Raw genomic sequence first — 20,812 nt, 5'->3', positions numbered from 1 at the left:
GCAACCTCCAGACTAGCCTCTCGGCTCGATTTGAACTTTCTTTGCCACTGATACATTATTAATTACACTTCTTTTCCCCATTTTGTTCAGGATGGATTGTTGATCCCAAGTGCCAGGTCTGAATTCATCCCTGAGGGTCATCTCCCAAGTTGCCAGGGTGGTTTTTACCCCTGGATGTCATGTCCCAAGTAAGGGTAAGGGCAATAATTTCACTTGCAGAGTTAGGCTTAGACAGAAGAAGAAGGCTTTTTTTCCCCCTTTTTTAGCAGGTGTGGGGTCTGGGAATTGAGCCCAGGTCTCCTGCATAGTGGGCAAGAAGTCTACTGCTGAGCTACTGTTGACCCTCCTAAGATTATTATTTCTTTAATGCAATTAAAAATATATATTTTGAGAAATTCAACTCGTTCCTTTGGCTCAGGATGTATCAAGACTATTTCTGAGAGAAATGTAAACAATGTGTAATTACTGCTTCTTATATCGTGCAGATAGAACGAGGGCTAGAAATACAGGGTTTGAGTATTAGTGGTAGTGTGGGAGGGATGGGGGTTGGGAAGCTGCTGCTTAAAATCGCAAAATATTACCTGACTGAATGTATGGTGAAGTCTTTGGAAACACAGTTATATTTCCAGATGTGTCTATGATCACTACATGGCTATTGTCAACCCTTGTTCTAAGTCACCATTACAACTCCCAAGATATCTGGTAGAAGCTGGTGGCTGCATATTTTAGAGGTCTAGACGAATGTAAACTTATACACAGGCATCACCTTTCACCTGTTCTGTGACCCTCACTGATTGATTTCATTTATGGTACCTCCCCTAGCTGCTCTCACTGACCTGGAGGATAGTTTCCTCCAGCAACTGCTCATTCTCCTTTTTTGCTCTTTTTGTGATTCTGACCAGACTAGCTATGATCCCGCTCTCTCACTTGTTCATGAAATAGACCATCTAAACATTTGCAGATCAGGTTGTCAAGCAGAGACCTGCTCTGCCTATACCTCATACGTAACTGTATTTGGGTTTATCTTTGGGACTTTAGGCTGAATCTGTATATGCAGTAATTTAGAAAAGCCCTTGGAGCTGGGCAAGGCTGTGCCCATGTTCTATGCAGGAGGGAAGCCCAAGGTGAACCTTCAAATTTTGTTGTCTGGTGAACAAGGCATTGAAGAAGCCTCTCAGGGAAGCTCTTAATAAAGCTGAATTGCCTAATTTTCTTCACAGCTCTGTGAAATGCTCATCAACACCCTCCTTCTCTGTTGTGTTAACTACAGAGGCTCTAATTATCATTTGAAACTGTAACATATTTGGCTTGGAACCAGACCTTCAAAGGTAGGGAATCTTTCAGCATGGAGTATCCCATGAAGCCTAACTGTAGGGAAATAAATGAAAGACAGAGGCAGAATACCAGAATATCGACAAAGAAATTCCATTTTTAAGTGTGAGACATATCAATAGATATTTGAAATTGAATGATGTAATGGAAACAACAGGGAAGGTTGACATCAGCAGTAAATCTACATTGTTCCAGAAGAGCAAGATGAATGGTGAAATGATCAAGAGATGGCAGGATGATTGATTTATGAGAACTTCTATCCAGCAAAAGAATGCTTGCCTTCTAAGAGGATACTTTCTTGTATTTAAAATGTTACATTTTAGGGTGCACAGGTAGTTCAGAGGTTAGGATGCCCACCTTCCATGTGGGACACTCGGGTTTGATTCCCAGACCATGCACCCCCGCTAAAGACACATTTTGTTTAAGTGATTTATAATTTTATTTTTAAGTGCAATGTCGCATGTGAAGTGCTTGCATAATTCACAGCATGTGGTGGACACTAAATGTCAGTGATTTCTGTGATCATTACCCTTAAAATTAAAGGATTGTACATTAAAATCCAGATTGAAAAATTTCACTGCCATCCTATGGTAGCCAGTTGATGTGAACTCTACAATGCCATCGAATGTGTACAGATTTAGACCAAAAAAGTAAGAAGAAAGTTTGAATTTGAAAAACCGAGAAACATGCCACTAACTGGTAAAAACTAGGGTGCGTCATTGGAGAGCGACTTTGCTCTTTCTCGTCATTCAATTTTTCCCATAAGTGTATGAGGTTGGTACTATTATCCCCATTTTGAAGATGAGGAAATTTAAATACAGAAAAATATGTATCTTTCTCAAGAATTTATAGCTAGACCGTAATGGAGTTAAGATTCAAACAGGCTGTTTTATGCCAAGGCCCAGCCTCTTCACCAAAGCTCATAATGCCTTCTGTTTGGTACACTCTAAGTGGTTAAAGAACCCAATTGAAAGGGTAAAATATAAAACAGAAGCCATATGAATTTAAGACTAACATGCTCTGGAGTATGAAAAAGATCTTTGGGTTATGATATTTTCTAAGAGCAATGAGGAACATTCAGTTGCGGACACCACCAACATAGGATAAGGTTCATAACCTAATAAGGTACATTTCCCACCCCAATTTTGGTGACCTGGCAACATTTCCAGTAGGACTTCAGAATTGCTATAAACCAGTGACTGCTATGTGCTTCCCATCTTCTCCCTTTTCAAATGGGCGTGGTTATTGTGGTTTCCTTCCTAGTTCACCGCTGTGTGTTGGGTGTTCGTGAGGTATGTAACTTGTTCATAGTTCTCTAGACCAAGGAGGTTTCATCTAGACCTGATGGAGAAAATGAGACCCTAGACTTCAAGTCTGCTGCTATAATTTGTTGAAGCTCATGGAAGTCTTATGTTGGTGAAATATATTTTACATGTGGTTGGAGTAGGGGGATATGAATATTTACAGACAGTAGGGCAGGAGACTGTGATAGGTTGGATTATTCAGAAAATGCTCACCCTCCTTCCCCTCCCATTGCAAACAGAATATATTCCCCTGACTCATGATGTTGGGTTTGGCTAGGTGATCTGTTTTGGATGATGGTACATTAGCAGAATTGATGTTTAATGTGCTCTGGCAGTAGGGCTTTGCCTTCTTGCATTTTTCACATTGTCAATATAAAAGCATGCCCTATTTAGTTTGCTGACTCAAACATGATGAGGGACATATGGAAGAGACCAAGACCCATACTGCAGCTTTTCTAAACTCAGCCCAGCCCAGCCTAAATCATGCTGGCTAACCTGCAGACCTATGAGTGTGAACATAAATGATTATTGTTGTGTGCACTGAATTTGTGGGTTTTTGTTATACCATGGTAGCTAAGAAAGTGCTTCATGGTTAAATAAATTTGAGATTTCCTGCCTCTGTTGGTTCTGAAGCTTTTTCCAAAATGGTTCCCTCTAAAAGAACTCTAGTAAGTGACCCACCTTGAAACAGGTGGAGACATATCTCCATGGAAACAACTTAGCCAAAAGGTCCCACTCATGATTAAGTGGGTCACATCTCTATGGAAATAACTTAATCAAAAGATCGCACCCAACAATACTGAATCAGGATTAAAGAACATGGCTTTTCTGAGGTACACAACTCTTTCAAACTGTTTGAAACTCACCCTTCCCCATACCACATTGTGTCAAGAAGCATGAAACATGACTTTTTTCCCCTTTCATTCCCTAAAGCAAAATTAACCCCATTCTTGTTTGGTTGACAGACTTTTTAAATGAAGATATTGTAGAAAACTTAGATGTTTAGAATACTACACAGAAGAGTAAAAAAATTAAAATAGACTATTAGATGTTACTGTGCTACAAATTCCTCAGTCATTCCTGTCACAAGGGATTTGTCATTGGCTGCTCTTCACTCTCACCTTAAGCCTGCCTGTTGCCATCAACTTGATTTCTCTTTCTTTTTTGAGATAATCTTTTATTTATATCTCCTCTCTTCTCTCTGTTTCACAGTCTTCCAAATCCCTATCCAATCCAACCCACTGGGAGAAGACAAAATTATGTTTATATTGTTATGCATGGCAATCTGAATTTTTAATAACCAAATGCCTCCCCCTTAAGCCATGTATTGGAAGTTCTTAAATTTCATAACCAACATGCCCTTTAAAGTATTTTTCTCAACAAAGGGGAAATTCTATCTTTAACAGAGGAAAATTAGGTCAAACTTCAGCTAGCATTTAATTGAATTTTTTTCCTTTACTTTTGGCACGACACAAAAGCTTTACGCTTAAAGAAATCTGGAAAACTTAATGAAGTTTCTTTACTAGAGGCTGGAGATGTAGAAGGAAAAGCCACCCAGGGAAGCTATTTTGATATGAGAGTCTAGGAGAAAAAGCTAGCAGATGCTGCCATTAGCCTTCCCAGGTGACAGCGAAACTCTGAATATCACTGACACTTCTTTTTTTTTTTATTAATTAAAAAAAATTAACTAACACAACATTTAGAAATCATTCCATTCTACATATGCAATCAGTAATTCTTAATATCATCACATAGATGTATGATCATCATTTCTTAGTACATTTGCATCGATTTAGAAAAAGAAATAGCAAGACAACAGAAAAAGAAATAAAATGATAATATAGAGAAAAAATAAAAATAAAAAATACAATATATATATATAAAAAAACAGAAAAAACAAACAAACAAAAAAAACTATATCTCAGATGCAGCTTCATTCAGTGTTTTAACATAATTACATTGCAATTAGGTAGTACTGTGCTGTCCATTTTTGAGTTTTTGTATCTAGTCCTGTTGCACAGTCTGTATCCCTTCAGCTCCAATTACCCATTATCTTACCCTATTTCTAACTCCTGATGGTCTCTGTTACCAATGACATATTCCAAGTTTATTCTCTAATGTCAGTTCACATCAGTGGGACCATACAGTATTTGTCCTTTAATTTTTGGCTAGTCTCACTCAGCATAATGTTCTCTAGGTCCATCCATGTTATTACATGCTTCATAAATTTATTCTGTCTTAAAGCTGCATAATATTCCATCATATGTATATACCACAGTTTGTTTAGCCACTTGTCTGTTGATGGACATTTTGGCTGTTTCCATCTATTTGCAATTATAAATAATGCTTCTATAAACATTGGTGTGCAAATGTCCGTTTGTGTCTTTGCCCTTAAGTCCTTTGAGTAGATACCTAGCAACGGTATTGCTGGGTCATATGGCAATTCTATATTCAGCTTTTTGAGGAACCGCCAAACTGCCTTCCACAGTGGTTGCACCATTTGACATTCCCACCAACAGTGGATAAGTGTGCCCCTTTCTCCGCATCCTCTCCAGCACTTGTCATTTTTTGTTTTGTTGATAATGGCCATTCTGGTGGGTGTGAGATGATATCTCATTGTGGTTTTGATTTGCATTTCTCTAATGGCCAGGGACATTGAGCATCTCTTCATGCGCCTTTTGGCCATTTGTATTTCCTCTTCTGAGAGGTGTCTGTTCAAGTCTTTTTCCCATTTTGTAATTGGGTTGGCTGTCTTTTTGTTGTTGAGTTGAACAATCTCTTTATAAATTCTGGATACTAGACCTTTATCTGATATGACTGACACTTTCTTGAATCAAGGTATCTTTCTCTGGATCCCCTATCTTGAATCAAGGTATCTTTCTCTGGATCCCCTAGCTTGGACATTTTTATGACTTTAAAACTGTAAACTTGTAACTTAAATTCCTTTTATAAAATCCAACCTGTTTCTGGCATATTGTATTTCCAGTAGCATTAACAAACCAAAGCACATAGGAAATGAGCATGAATGGAAATACCACATCATTGGAAGAAGAAAGATAGAGGGTTGTGCAAATAAGCTATTAAGTCTCCTTTGAAATTTTAGGGAGAGGCTTAGACTTTATATTGTACAATGGATAGGGCCTGTGGCTGAGATTTTAGTGCAAATATTTGTTTGTACAAATATTCAAAGTGCTTTGGCACATTTTCCAGTGTCTCTTATAGTTATGTTGAGGCCATGTGAGTAGATTCTGCTCAATAGGATTTGGGTGTGAAGGATGAAGAACACTTCCAGCTCTGACCCCTCACCATATTGTACATGATCCTTTCCTTGTTCTTTCCCTACACCAATAATCTTGAAGGCCCCCTGTTCCAAATAGCATAATGAGATGGATTAGGAGGACAGCTACCTAATCCATGTGAGGCACTGTGATCTGAAGGTAATTTGTTAACACAACATAGCCCAGAGGACTTGACCCCTTCACGTGGTGAACTCCAGGGTGCGTCTGCATGTGTGTGCATGCGTGACCATAAAATAAAAGATGAGGCTGCTTGGGCAGCAGGGCCTGTGGCCTGGGAAGAGTCCATTAGCCAGCAGTGTAAGCAGGAGAGACAAAATTTCTAGTTCATTTATCAAGGAACTGTGAGGTCTTGGGCTTCTCTCTGGGCCCCTATCTCTTCATCAGTACAAATAGGGAGTCCCACAGGGCTCTTGTGAGGATAGATGAAGGGGTGTTTTGAAACGGTTAAAGCATATTTCAGGAAATAATAGCACAGAAATTTCCAAGTCTTATGAAAGTCATAAAAATACATGTCCAAGAATCATAGCATATTCTAAACAGAATAAATCCTAAAATATCTACTCCAAGACACATACTAATCAGAATGTCAAATGCCAATATATAGAGGGAATCCTGAAAGCAGCAAGAGAAAAGTGACTCATCACATGCAAGAAAACTGCAGTAAGACTAAGTGCCTATTTCTCATCAGAAACCATGGAGGAAAGAAGGCAGTGGTATGATATATTTATTGTACTGAATGAGAAAAACTGCCAGGCAAGTATTTTTTATCTCACAAAAATATCCTTCAAAAGAGAAAGACTGTTTAAAATATTCACAGAAGAACAGACACTGAGTAAGTTTGTTAGTAAGAAGCCTGCTCTATCATAAGTACTAAAGGGAGTTCTACAGGCTGAAAGGAAAAGACAGGAGAGAGGTTTGGAATAGGGTATAGAAATGAAGATTATCAGAAAGTAAAACTGAAAGGGTAAAGAGAGAGAAGAAATAAGATATAATATGTAAAATTCAAAAGATAAAATGGTTGAAGTATGTACCATTTTCAGAGTAATAATGTTGAATGTTAATATATTAAACTCCCCAATTAAGAAGACAGATTGGCAGATTGAGCCATCTAAATGTTCTCTACAGGTGACTTAAACCCAAAGACACAAATAGGTTGAAAGTGAAAGTTTGGAAAGAGTTACTCCATGCAAACAGTAACAAAAAAGAGCTGGGGTAGCTATACGAATATCGGACAAAGTGCATTTTAAATGCAAAGCTGTTATGAGAAACAAAGAACGACACTATATTCTAATGAAAGAGCAGTCCACCAGATGAAATAGCAATCATAAATATTTGTGCACCTAATAATAAGACCTAAAATACATGAAGAAAACAATGACAAAACCATGGCAAAATTATTAATGTAGACATGTCTACAATAATAGTTGGAAACTTCAGTACATCACTATCATCAATAAATAGAATATCTAGATAGAAGATCAACAAAGTAACAAAGAACCTGAATAGGATAAATGGACTAGACCTAACAGACTTATATATAAGATTGCACCTCAAAAGAGCAAGATATATATTCTTCTCAAATGTGCATGGATCATTTTCCATGATAGACCACATGTTGGGTCACAAAACAAGTTTCAATAAATTAAAAAGATTGAAATTATACAGAGCACTTTCTCTGACCATAATGGAAGTCTGGAGATCAATGAAAGTCAGAGAACGGGAAAATTCACAAATATATGGAGGCTAATCAGCACACTCCTAAACAATAAGTGGATCAAGGGGGAAATTGAAAGAGAAATCAATAAATACCTTCAGATGAATGAAAATGAGAACAAAACATATTAAAACTACTGGAATGAAGTGAACACAGTGCTGAGGTGGAAATTAATAGCCTTAAAAGCCCTAAATGCTTACATTAAAAAAAGAAAAACAAAGCAGCCCAAATCAAAAAAATAACTGCGCGCTTGGAGGAATTAGAAAAAGAACAGCAAACTAATTCCAAAGCAAGCATAAGGAAAGAAACAACAAAGATTAGAGCAGAAATAATGACATTAAAAATAGAAAGCAATAGAGAGAATTAACAAAACCAAAGTTGGTTCTTCGACAAGATCAATAACATAGATAAACCCTTAGCTAGACCAAAAAGAATAAAAGAGGATATGTGAATAAATAAAATCAGACACAAGTCAGGGGACATTACCACTGATTCTACAGAAAGAAAAAGATCATAAATGGATACTATGAACAACCGTATGCCAACAAATTAGACTAACTAGATGAAATGGAAAAATTCCTAGGAACAGGGCTGGCCACGGTGGCTCAGCAGGCAGCGTTCTTGCCTGCCATGCCAGAGACCTGGGTTCAATTCCTGGTGCCTGTCCACGAAAAAAAAAATTCCTAAGAAGACACAAACAGCTTACACTGACTCCGAAAGAAACAGAAGGTCTCAGCAGACCAATTACAATAAAGGAGTTTGACTAAAGCACCAAAAACTTCTGAACAAAGAAAAGCCCAGGACAAGTGGCTTCACAGATGAATTTTATCAATCATTCTAAGAATTCATACCAATATCACTCTAACTTTCCCAAAAAATTGAAGAGGAGGGAACACTACCTAACTCATTCTATGAGGCTAACATCATCACCCTAATATCAAAGCCAGATAAAGACACTAGAAGAAAAGAAAATTATAGACCAATTTCTCTAATGAATATATATGTAAAAATCCTCAATCAAATACTTGCAAATTAAATCCAACAGCATATTAAAAGAATTATGTATCATGATTAAGTGGGTTTTATCCCAGGTATCCAAGGTTGGTTCAACACACACAAAAAGACTAATGTAATGCACCATATTGACAAATCAAAAGGAAAAAAACCATATGACACCTAGATTGACACAGAAAAGGCATTTTGCAAAATACATCATCCTTTCATAATTAAAACATTTAGACAGATAGGGAATAGAAGGGACATTCTCAATATGATAAGGGACATGTAGGAAAAGCCCACATCTATCATTGTATTCAGTGGCAAAAGACTGAAAGCATTCTCTTCAAGATTTTAAGCAAGACATTGCTGGACAAGGATGTCCAGTGTTACCACTGTTATTCAATATTGTGCTAGAAATTCTAGCTAGAACAGTTAGCCTAGAATAAAGAAATAAAAGGCTTCTAGATTAGAAAGGAAGAAGTAAAACTTCCACTATTTGTAGATGACATGTTCTTATATATAGAAGATACTGAAAAATTTACAATAATGCTGCTACAGCTAATAATTGAGTTCAATGAAGTGGCAGGATACAAGATGAACATGCAAAAATTTGTAGTGTTTTTATACACTCATAGTGAGCAATCTGAGGAGAAAATCAAGAAAAAATTCCATTTACAGTAGCAACTAAAAGAATCAAATATGTGGAAATAAATTTAACAAAGGAGGTAAAGGACTGGTACACAAACTACCAATCATTGCTAAATCAAAGAAGACCTAAATAAATGAGAAGACATTCTGTATTCATGGAATGGAAGACTAAATATCATTAAGATGTCAATTCTACCCAAATTGATTTATAGATACAATACAATCTCAATCAAAATTTCAATAGCCTACTTTGCAGAAATGGAAAGGCCAATTATCAAACTTATTTGATAGGGTAAAGGGCCCCAAATATCAAGAAAATGAAGAACGAAGTTGTATGACTCGTGCCTCCCAACTTTAAAGCACTTTACAGAGCTAAGTTGTCAAAACAGTATTGGCATAAAAGTAGATATACTGGCAAATGGAATTGAATTGAGAGTTCAGAAATAAACCCTCACATCTATGGTCAATTGATGTTTATCAAGGTTGCCAAGTCTACTCAACTGGGAAAGAATAGTCTCTTCAATAAATAGTGCTGGGAGAACTGGATATCCTTATGCAAGAGAATGAAAGAGGACCTTATATAAAATGTATAAATGACCTTACATATTTTAACTGAAAATGAATCAAAGACCTAAATATACAAACCAGGGACATAAAACTCCTAGAAGAAAATGTGGGGAAGCATCTTCAAGATCTTGTGGTGGGCAACGGTTTATTAGACTTTCCACCCAAAGCACAAGCAATGAGAAAAAAATGGATAAATTGAACCTCCTTAAAGTGAAAATGTTTGTGTTTCAGAGGACTTTGTCAAGAAAGTGAAAAGGCAACTTCCTTAGTGTGAGAAAATGTTTGGAAACCATATCTGATAAGGGTTTAATATCAAGTATATATAAAGGAATCCTTCAACTCAACAATAAAAAGGCAAACAATCCAATTAAAAATGGACAAAGGACTTGAATAAACATTTTTCCAAAGAGGAAATAAAAATGACTAAAAAGCCCATGAAAAGATGCTCAGCCTCACTAGGTATTAGGGAAAAGCAAATCAAAACCACAATTATTTCACACCTACTATAAGGGCCACTATTAAAGTACCAGAAAAGCACAAGTGTTGCAGAGGATGTGGAGAAATAGGAACACTGATTCATTGCTGGTGGGTATATAAGATGGTGCAGCGCCTATAGGAGACAGTTTGGCAGCTCCTCAGGAAACTAAGTATAGAATTGCCATATAGTTTGGCAAACCTGCTACTAGGTATATACCCAGAAGAACTGAAAGCAGGGACCCAAACAGACATCTGGCATTATTCACAATTGTCAAAAAATGGAAGCAACCCAAATGCCCATCAATTGATGGATGGATAAACAAAAAGTGGTATTTACATATGATGGAATATTATAGAATTGTAAGAAGGAATGACATCCAGAAGAATATAACAACATAGATGGACCCTGAGTAGATTATTTTGAATGAAATAAACTAGACACAAAGGATAAATGTTGCATGATCTCACTGTTTGGAACAATTATAATAAATAAGCCCCTATACTTAGAATCTAGAATGTAAGTTGCCAGGAGGTAGATTGGGGTTAGAGAATGGGTACCTGATGTTGACTTGTACAGAATTTTTATTTAGGTTGATGGTAAAGGCTTGGAAATGATGGTGGTGATGGCAGCACTTTATTGTGAGTGTAATCAACAGCACTGAACTACATAGGTGAAGCTTGTTAAAAGAGGAAACTTTAAGATGTATATATTACTAGAATAGGGCGGTGCGATGATGACTCAGTGGCGAGAATTCTCTAGGATAACAATTTGAAGATAAAACATAGGACTGTATAACACAGTGACTCCTACTGTAGATGATGGGCTGTAGTTAATATTACAAGCATGAGAATATTCTTTCATGGGTTATAACAAATGTATGGTACCAATACAAATTGGTAATAATAGAGTGGTATATGGGAAAAAATACACCTAATGTAAATAATGACAATAGAACTATTTTAGTAATTTTTCTTCAATTTTAGCAAAGATAACTCTGTTAAAAATATTACAATTATAAAAATAGTGCTATCATTAATAGTAACAAATGTTCCACACCAACGCAAAGTGTAGGTGGTGTGGTGGTTTATAGGAGTCCTGTATTTTATGCATGATTGTTTTATACACTCACAACTTTTCTAATAAAAAACAAAGAAACAAAAACAACCCATCACTCACCTTGTTTACTGAGGGTTTTGACGCCACCTTTACTTTTGTGCCTCAGGTCAATGCCTCACTTACCTCACCCTAGTTGTGGCCTAGCCAAGTATCATCCTGTGCTGTTTGTTGCCAAAGCCCAATTCTCTTCTCAGCAGCAGTCTTGTTCTCTCCCACCCCATGCACTTATACTGATTCCTCTTTCTGAAGAATTTTGACCATCATTTCCCCACCCCCACTCCACCTAAACTGTTTACCTGCTCTGGGAAGCTGTCCCTGATCTACTCCACCGGTAAGTAATATCGCCCTATCCTGAATCCCCATGGCATCTTACCTACAGCTCGAGAGCGTAATACTTGTTTATCTTTTAGAATGGTTAATTACCTAGTCTATTAGATTTTATATTCCTTACAGCAGGCATTATGTTTTCCTTTTGGGGATGTTATTTCCTTTTGTATCTCTTGCTTTTCCTTTAGAATGCTTAGCCTAGTGATGAATGAATGAATGAAGAGGTACCATTTACTCTTGGTTTTCGTAATCCTCAAAGAGAACAATTATTCTGTTTTTCTCCATTTTCCTTATTTCCCTTTCTGAATTGTGACATGATGAAAATTGCCTGTGATTTGGGGGATAAAAAATGCTACAGTGTCAAAGATGTAGAGAGCTGGAAAAGGCCATAACAAGACGAAATTGCCAATTTTCCTTTGGGCAACATCTCAGAATTTTGTACCCTCTGTGGGTTCATTTGAGTTTAAAGCAAAAAAAAAAAGGGAGAGACGTAACTAAATACCTGATTCCTAGGGAGGGCTAACATAGAGGACATGATACGTTATGTTGAGGTCTCTGTGTCTAGTGCCCAATGTGCTCTCAGGATAATGTAGGTCAAATCCTTCTATTTACAAAGTGCCCTTCTTCCGGAATATGACTGTGCTGGTGAAGACGGCAATGGGTAAAAATTCTGAAATTATCTGACTGGAGAGTTAAAGCCAGAGACGTCTAATTCCTCCAGGACCCATGCAGAACAGGGTTTCAGGCTTTTTAGACCCTCCTCAGTGGACTTGAGGTAGGGCTTTGGGATCTGGATTCTGGAGGAAAACATTCTCTTCTCCCACATTAGAGGGACCAGGTGCCTTATTAGGAACACACATGAACAATCATTCCTTAGAGACCCATTTATCCATTGACTGGGGACCTCAGAGCTCTGTAGCAACTATTAGTGCCTTCTCCAAAAGGGATTTATGTTGGAGCTAGCTACCTATAGAAGGAGACTGTTCTCCACCTCCTGCTAAACTAGCCTGCAATAGAACAAAAACCGGAGTGAGGAGTACATGATAACCAGATTTGGAAGATTATGGAAACAGAAAGAGTAAGAGGCAAGAATACTTGACTGAAGAGAACTGAAAAGGACCTTGAAGATTATAATGTCCAGAGACTTTCATTCAGACATCTGAGATATTATTGTCCCCATGTTGATTCAATCCTTTTCTTGTGAGGGGGAGGTAGAGGGAAGCGAAAGGACACAGGTCTCAAGAGATTAAGTGACATGCTCAGTGTCATAACTGAGCAGGTGTGGCAGGACAAAAAAGAATCAACCAGATCTCCTGCTGCCCAGTGGACTGTTCTCTCCCCTTGAGAGTCTCTCCCAGGCAATGAAAGAGAAACATCCTTTTAGATATAAAGGAACAACAGTGGACACTTAAAGAAGAGGGCTGGCCTGGGGAAGGTGAAGTGTAACTTAGGTGAGGAAACTGATTTGTTTTTCTTTGTTCATGCCCAATTCAAGACCAGTTTCTTCTATTTATTATTAAGTCAACCCAACATTGCCCTAGATGCAAAAGTCTAATATTTTAAAAGATGATCCATTGTCTCCTCTATTTTACTGCACTGCAACTCTGCCAAACAACTCTCTGTCCTTTTGATTCAAATGTCTCCATCAGCCTTTGGATATTAATAAACCTCAGTGCCGATATTTATGCCTTTTTACTTAATGGTGAACACTTCCCAAATAAGGGTTGTTGGGACTATGATACCTGTGAATCCTGTTAAAAGATAGATACTGCTTCTGTTTGCCAATTCCACCACTTACTAACTGCACAATGTTGGGCATGCTACTTAAAATCTTTCTGCCTCGGTTTCCTCATCTGACAAATGAGGATAATAAAAGTTTCTGTGCCATGTTTGTAGGGATTAAATTCATTAGTATATAAATCACTTAGAATATGGGTGGCACATAATGGGTGCTATTTATGTGCTCTCTATTATTAAGGAAAAATTTTGCCCCTCATCAAATCTATTTCTGAGGCTCTAATTAAGTAACAGCTTTCTGATAAGTAAGTGCCATGTTAGATTGAGTATAGAGGTGTAAAATAATAAATAAAAATAAAATAAAAAGTCACATGAACATTTGTATAGTGACTTTTCCTTTTCAAGGTGTTTCATATCTCAGCTGATAACTGTATTCCACACAAACGTTGCTGTGTTACTGTGTGCTGAACTCACAATCTGATGTGGGGATAGACCAATACTACGCTGTCCTAAGTTATCACAGATTGAGATACTCTAGGGGCATATGTCCTGATAGGCAGAAGCAGGCTCAAGAGATACTTCTCGTAGGAAGTATGATCTGAGCTGAGGTTTGAAGATGAAGTGGGAGTTAGGCATGGCTCTGGGACAAAAATATAAGGCATATTAGGTAGAAAGTGTGGTTTGCAGAAAGCACAGAGATGTGAGAAAATGTGGAGGAATTAGAGAAGCTGCAGATAGCTTTAGGTGGGAGAGTAAAGTGTGGCTGTGAGTATGAGGAGTGAAAAGAAGAAAGGGGCATGAGGAAACAAGCAGAGGAGCTGTCGTGGTGGACACACTCTGACATGCCAAGAAATCCCAATAATATACTACCAGTGACAGGCACCATGGCAGAAATTTTAATAGGGAAGCAAGATGTGATCAAATGGAAGTCTTACAAATATCACTCTTGTTGCAGTGAAAAGTAAGAATTGGCAAGAAGTTAGTGTGCAGGCAGAAATAGCAATTAGTTGGCTGTTTTAATACAGGCAAGGGATGAAGAGGGCTTGAATAATGGAGGGGCTGTCATCATTGGGAGAAAGAGAAGGAATGTCAAGTTGGATATTCACATGGTAGGCAGGAGCCCACATACCAGTCCCTGTTGAAGCAAGGCGAAGATTTTGACTCAAAGTGATTATTTGACTTACAAAAGCTTACGTGGCTAATTTAGCAATAAAGGTGGGGAGATATGAGCTCATATTCTGAAAATGTTTATCCGTATCAGTTTTCTCGACATGTACTGAGATGACTTCATATCGCAGCTTGGAATATCCTACCTTCTACGAATGTCCTTGAAGATAGGAGCTAAGGTTAGTCATCTCTGAAGCCCTACGCAATACTTGGCATATTTTGCCAATGGTACATGTTCAATAAATGTGAACTAGAAATACTATTTCTATTTATAGCTTTTTCTAACTCACTTCTCAACATAGCCTTCTTAGGTACCACTGGCTTAATGGCTGAGACGAACCTCACCTTAGTAACCGAATTTCTTCTTATTGCATTCACTGATTACCCTGAGTGGGGGCTCCTTCTCTTCCTCCTGTTTCTCTCCATCTATCTCATTACCCTGTTGGGAAACTTGGGGATGATTGCCCTGATCCACATGGATCGCCAGCTCCACACTCCCATGTACTTCCTTTTGAGGCACCTCTCTTTCGTGGACATCTGTTACTCATCGGTCACTGTTCCTCAGATGTTGGTTGTGTTGTTGCAGCATGGGGCAATTTTATCCCATGCACGCTGCTCTGCCCAGTTCTTCCTGTTCACCTTCTTTGGTTCCATTGACTGCTACCTCCTGGCTCTCATGGCCTATGACCGCTATGTGGCTGTGTGCCAACCTCTGCTTTATGTCACCATCATGGCACGGAAAACCCTTTTGGGTTTTGTGACTGGGGCTTACGTTGCTGGTCTCTTCAGTGCCTTGGTGCGGACAGTCTCAGCTTTCACTCTCTCCTTCTGTGGGACCAATGAGATCAACTTCATTTTCTGTGACCTCCCACCACTTTTAAGGTTGACGTGTGGGGACAGCTATGTCCAGGAATTGGTCATTATTGTGTTTGCGATTTTTGTCATCCCTGCCTGCATGGTGGTGATCTTGATGTCTTACCTGTTTATCATCATGGCCATTATGAGGATCCCTTCAGTGGGAGGTAGAGCCAAGACCTTTTCTACATGTACCTCCCACCTCACCATGGTGTCACTCTTCTTTGGCACACTCATCTTCATGTATCTGAGAGATAACTCTGGAAAGTCCTCAGAGGAAGACCGGGTCGTATCTGTGTTCTACACAGTTGTGATCCCCATGTTGAACCCTCTTATCTACAGCTTGAGGAACAAGGAGGTGAAGGAGGTCCTGAGGAAAATTCTCAATAGAGTCAAGTTGTCCTAAACATCTTTAACATTGGAAGACACTGAGCATCATCTCCTCTGCAGTACCAGCATTCTGGGTGCCCAGTATGGCATCTTCAGTGTTTAAATGAATATGCCATGGTACAGGCATAAAAGAAGAACCAGATGCTTTAGCTCCAGAAAGACGAAGGGGGAAAGAAAGGGGCAACCTGAGAAGAGACTGGAGGGAGAGCTGTGACTCTGAGGACAAGAGAAAAAATGATCTGAAATTAAATCCTGTGCATTTTCAGATGTGACAAAGCTCAATGACCTGTGACAATAAAATGAGATTACATACTTTGAAAAAAATTTTATGACAGATTTCCATCATATAGAAAGAATTAAAATAATTTATAGGGAACCTCCATATGCAATACCTAGATTTTACAATGGCTAATTATTGTATTTCCCTCATTGTAAAAATATAAGCTATTCATGCATTGATTCATCCATCAAGCCACTTTATTTTTGGATGCATTTCAAAGCACATTGGGGACATCAGCATTAGCACCTTTCATTCCTACTCAGTTTTCTGAATGTGCATCATCAATTAGGAGTCAATATTTAGATTAACTTTATTTTTTTAACTTTTCTTTATTGTATAACATATATGCAAAGCAAGAACTTTTTTTTCTTTTCTGTGACAAATAGCATATATACAAAAAATCAATAAATTTCAAGGCACAGTACAACAATTAGTTGTAGAACAGATTTCAGAGTTTGTTATGGGTTACAATACCACAATTTTAAGTTTTACTTCTAGCTGCTCTAAGGTACTGGAGAATGAAAGAAATATTAATTTAATGATTTAGCAATCCTATTTGTTTGTTAAACACTACCTTCTCTGTATAACTCCACCATCACCTTTGATCTTTCTATCCCACTCTAGGGGTATTTGGACTATGGCCATAACTTTTTCATGTTGGAAGGGGCTGTCAATAATATGGGGCAGAGAGACGGAGCTAGCTGATGTTCTGGAGAGGCTGGGCCCTCTAGGTTTCAGGACTTATCTGGTCCAGGGACCCATCTGGAGATTGTAGGTTTCTAGAAAGTTACTCTAGTGCATGGAACCTTTGTAGAATCTTATATATTGCCTTAGGTGTTCTTTGGGATTGACTGGAATGGTTTTGGTAAGTTATGGTAGGTAGCAATATTTAACTAAAGCTTGAGTAAGAGTGATCTCCAGAGTAGCCTCTCAACTCTATTTGAACTCTCTCTGCCACTGATACTTCATTTGTTACACTTCTTTTCCCCCTTTTGGTCAGGATGACATTGTTGATCCCAAGGTGCCAGGGCTGGACTCATCCCCGGGAGTCATCTCCTATGGCTGCCAGGGAGACTTTCATCTTTGGATGTCATGTCCCATGTAGGGGGGAGGACAATTTTTTTTTTTTTTTTATTAATTAACGGAAAAAAAAAAGAAATTAACCCAACATTTAGAAATCATACCATTCTACATATGCAATCAGTAATTCTTAACATCATCACATAGATGCATGATCATCGTTTCTTAGTACATTTGCGTCGGTTTAGAAGAACTAGCGACACACCAGACAAAGATATAGAATGTTAATATAGAGAAAAGAAATAAAAGTAATAATAATAGTAAAAAAACAAAACAAAACAAAACAAAAACGAACAAACAAACAAACAAACAAACTAAACCTATAGCTCAGATGCAGCTTCATTCAGTGTTTTAACATGATTACTTTACAATTAGGTATTATTGTGCTGTCCATTTTTGAGTTTTTGTGTCTAGTCCTGTTGCACAGTCTGTATCTCTTCAGCTCCAATTACCCATTATCTTACCCTGTTTCTGCCTCCTGCTGGACTCTGTTACCAATGACATATTCCAAGTTTATTCTCGAATGTCCGTTCACATCAGTGGGACCATACAGTATTTGTCCTTTAGTTTTTGGCTAGACTCACTCAGCATAATGTTCTCTAGGTCCATCCATGTTATTACATGCTTCATAAGTTTATCCTGTCTTAAAGCTGCATAATATTCCATCGTATGTATATACCACAGTTTGTTTAGCCATTCTTCTGTTGATGGACATTTTGGCTGTTTCCATCTCTTTGCAATTGTAGAGGACAATGTTTTTACTTGCAGAGTTGGGCTTAGAGAGAGTGAAGCCACATCTGAGCAACAAAAGAGGTCCTCCAGAAATAACTCCTAGGCATACCTATGCCAAGCTTCTCTACTACCTACATAGACTTCACAAGAGTAAGCCTCAAGATCAAGGGCTTGGCCTATTGATTTGGGTGTCCCTAATGTTTGACACGGATCAGGGGTTTCCCTGGTGCTAAAGTTTAATAGTTCCATATTTTTTTCTCTCATTCCTTAAGGGATTTTGCCAATACTTTTTGATTATCTGCTTAATATATTTTAGGATGTATCCAAGCATTACATTAAGCTATCCAGGATTAAAGGCCCTCATTATTATTATGGGCTCCCTGTGTTTTGACTGTTCAAATGAGCTAACCAGACAGATTGAGTTACATTATTTGCTACAGAAAATTTAGGTTCTGGACAAAATGAAGCTTTCTTCCTTTGGTCTCAAAGAGTAGGTGGGGTTCTAAAATATAGACAATGTTTTTTCTACCCCTGAATTCTGAGTTACCTTAACTCTGACCTTATTGGTTTCATTCTTATCTCTAAATACCAGGTCATAGATACATAAAACAGCCTCTCAAAATCCAGAAATAATAATCACCACTCTGGACTAAATGTGTCTCCTATACGAGCTTACAAGCTAGGCCCTTGTTTTCTTATAAGCATTTTCTAAAGGAGTCGTACAATAATTGTTCTTTCATTTCTGGCTTATTTTACTTCACCAAGTGTCCCACAGTTTCATTCATATTGTTGAATGCTTCACGACTTCATTCCTTTTGGTAGCCACACAACATTTGATCATAAGTATACCATCGTTTGCCAACCTACTTCTCAGTCAGTGCATCCTTTGGCCATCGGCATTCATTAGGCATCATGTATAATGCCAAAATCCACAGTCCATCAGTACTCTTAATTTTAGATAATTGTATTGTTCCCAAGAGAAAGATAACCACTAAACACACCCTTACTAAGTAGGAGATCTAAATCTCCCTTCAACTCTTGTCCCTCCCCCCATTATTTACCCCAATGTCACTGTGTTACTACTGATGTTTTCCTGTTAAACATAGCTCATAGCATGCAATAGTAGTTTTCCTCCTGTACCCTGAACTTAAGCACTCTTTGTACACGAATCATACCTTTGAAGTAGTTCTTGCAAGAACTTATTTACGTCTAGTGTTAATCAGTGGGACACCTAGGTCTATATAACCCCTTTCGATCATGTTCACCTTCAATATGGTAATACTATTTATAGACCCACTAGAGAACTGCAGATTACTTTCATTTTAATTAATTAATTAATTAATTATTTTGCATGGGTAGGCACTGGGAATCGAACCCGGGTCTCTGGTATGGCAGGTGAGAACTCTGCCTGCTGAGCCACCGTGGCCCACCCGACCTTTATTTTTAATAATCAAATTATAATAGTTTGAGGCTTCACTGGTCTGATTAATAAAACTGGTATGGCTCAAGGTATTCATTAGACCCTTTAGTAGTTCCCAGGGGTATTTCACAAAATTCTTTAAAAGTGCCTATAGTGATTGGTGCAACGGTGGTTCAGTGGCACAATTCTTTCTTTCAATGCCGGAGACCCATCTTTGATTCCAGGAGCTTTCCCATGCAAAAAAAAAAAAAAAAAAAAAGCACTGGAAATATGCTCTATTGTTTTTTCTTTCTCACATGTCCAGCTTTCAGTTGTCACATTACTTGTTTGAGGATCTGCTTGGTGAAGTTATACCATTCCCCCATTCCCACTGTCCATAAAGGTATCTTCTGTATCTGGATCACAGATGTTAACTCTTTATGTTCAAATCTTTCACCCTTGAGGAGGCAGAGAATTGTTGCATTCCTTGTGGGGGCAGGCAGGAGGTATCCTTGCTTGCACGGTGCTTTGCAGCAGCCCAGTCTGTGCTCAAAACCTTGGAAGTCTGTTTTTTATTTTTACCTTATAATCATACAAAATGTACAATCAATGGTTCACAGTACCCATCGTATTGTTGTGCATTCATCACGATTTTTGAACATTTTCATTACTCAAAAATATATATACTAATAAAAATAAAAGTGAAAAAGAACACCCAAAACATTCCTTGCCCCTTATTCCCCTTATTATCTATATTTTATCCTTATGTTTTACTCATCAGTTCAAGTCACAGATGAGTAAAAGCTATATAGTTATGCAATCATCTTCAAGAATCATGGCTACTGGAATATAGCTCGACAGTTTCAGGTATTTCCTTCTAGCTATTCTAATCCACTGAAAAATAAAAAGGGATATCTATATAATGCATAAGACTAACTTCCAGAGTGACCTCTCAACTCTATTTGAAATCTCTGTCCCTGGAAAACTTTATTTTGTCTCATTTCCCTTTTTCCCCTTTTGGTCAAGAAGGTTTTCTTAATCCATAATGTTGGGTCCAGGCTCATCCCTGGGAGTCTTGTCCCATGTTTCCAGGGAGATTTATACCCCTGGGAGTCATGTCCCACATAGTAGGGAGGGCAGTGAGTTCACTGCTAAGTGGACTTTGAGTGAGAGGCCACATCTGAGCAATAAAAGATGTTCTCTGGAGGTGACTCAGGCATAATTATAAGTAGACTTATCTTCTCCTTTGGAGGAATAAGTTTCATAAGGGCAATCCACAAGATCAAGGACCTGTCCCATCAAATTGGCAGTCCCCAGTGCTTATGAGAATATCAGGAATTCCCCAGGTGGGGAAGTTTAATATTTCCACCTTTTCCCCCAGTACCTCA

At 38.1% G+C, this 20,812-nt stretch overlaps 1 protein-coding gene and 1 long non-coding RNA gene across 9 annotated transcripts in view; both read left to right on the top strand.

Annotated features, from left to right (window-relative positions):
- LOC143646819 (uncharacterized) overlaps positions 1-20,812 on the top strand; it is a 139,313-nt gene that overhangs the window by 13,721 nt on the left and 104,780 nt on the right. The gene's annotated exons all lie outside the window — the stretch shown is intronic.
- LOC143645934 (olfactory receptor 9Q1-like) lies at positions 15,014-15,949 on the top strand. Its single transcript, XM_077115031.1, has one exon. The coding sequence runs from the start codon at positions 15,014-15,016 to the stop codon at positions 15,947-15,949; it is 936 nt and encodes a 311-aa protein (XP_076971146.1).

This window comes from Tamandua tetradactyla, chromosome 9 (genome assembly GCF_023851605.1).
Source record: "Tamandua tetradactyla isolate mTamTet1 chromosome 9, mTamTet1.pri, whole genome shotgun sequence".
Classification (NCBI taxonomy): Eukaryota; Metazoa; Chordata; class Mammalia; order Pilosa; family Myrmecophagidae; genus Tamandua; species Tamandua tetradactyla.
Note: the sequence above shows the minus strand (reverse complement) of the source record. Positions and strands in the feature narration are given on the sequence as shown.

Excerpts from the sequence above, each read along its gene's own strand:
- LOC143645934 (XM_077115031.1), top strand. The coding sequence starts at position 15,014 with ATGGCTGAGACGAACCTCACCTTAGTAACCGAATTTCTTCTTATTGCA.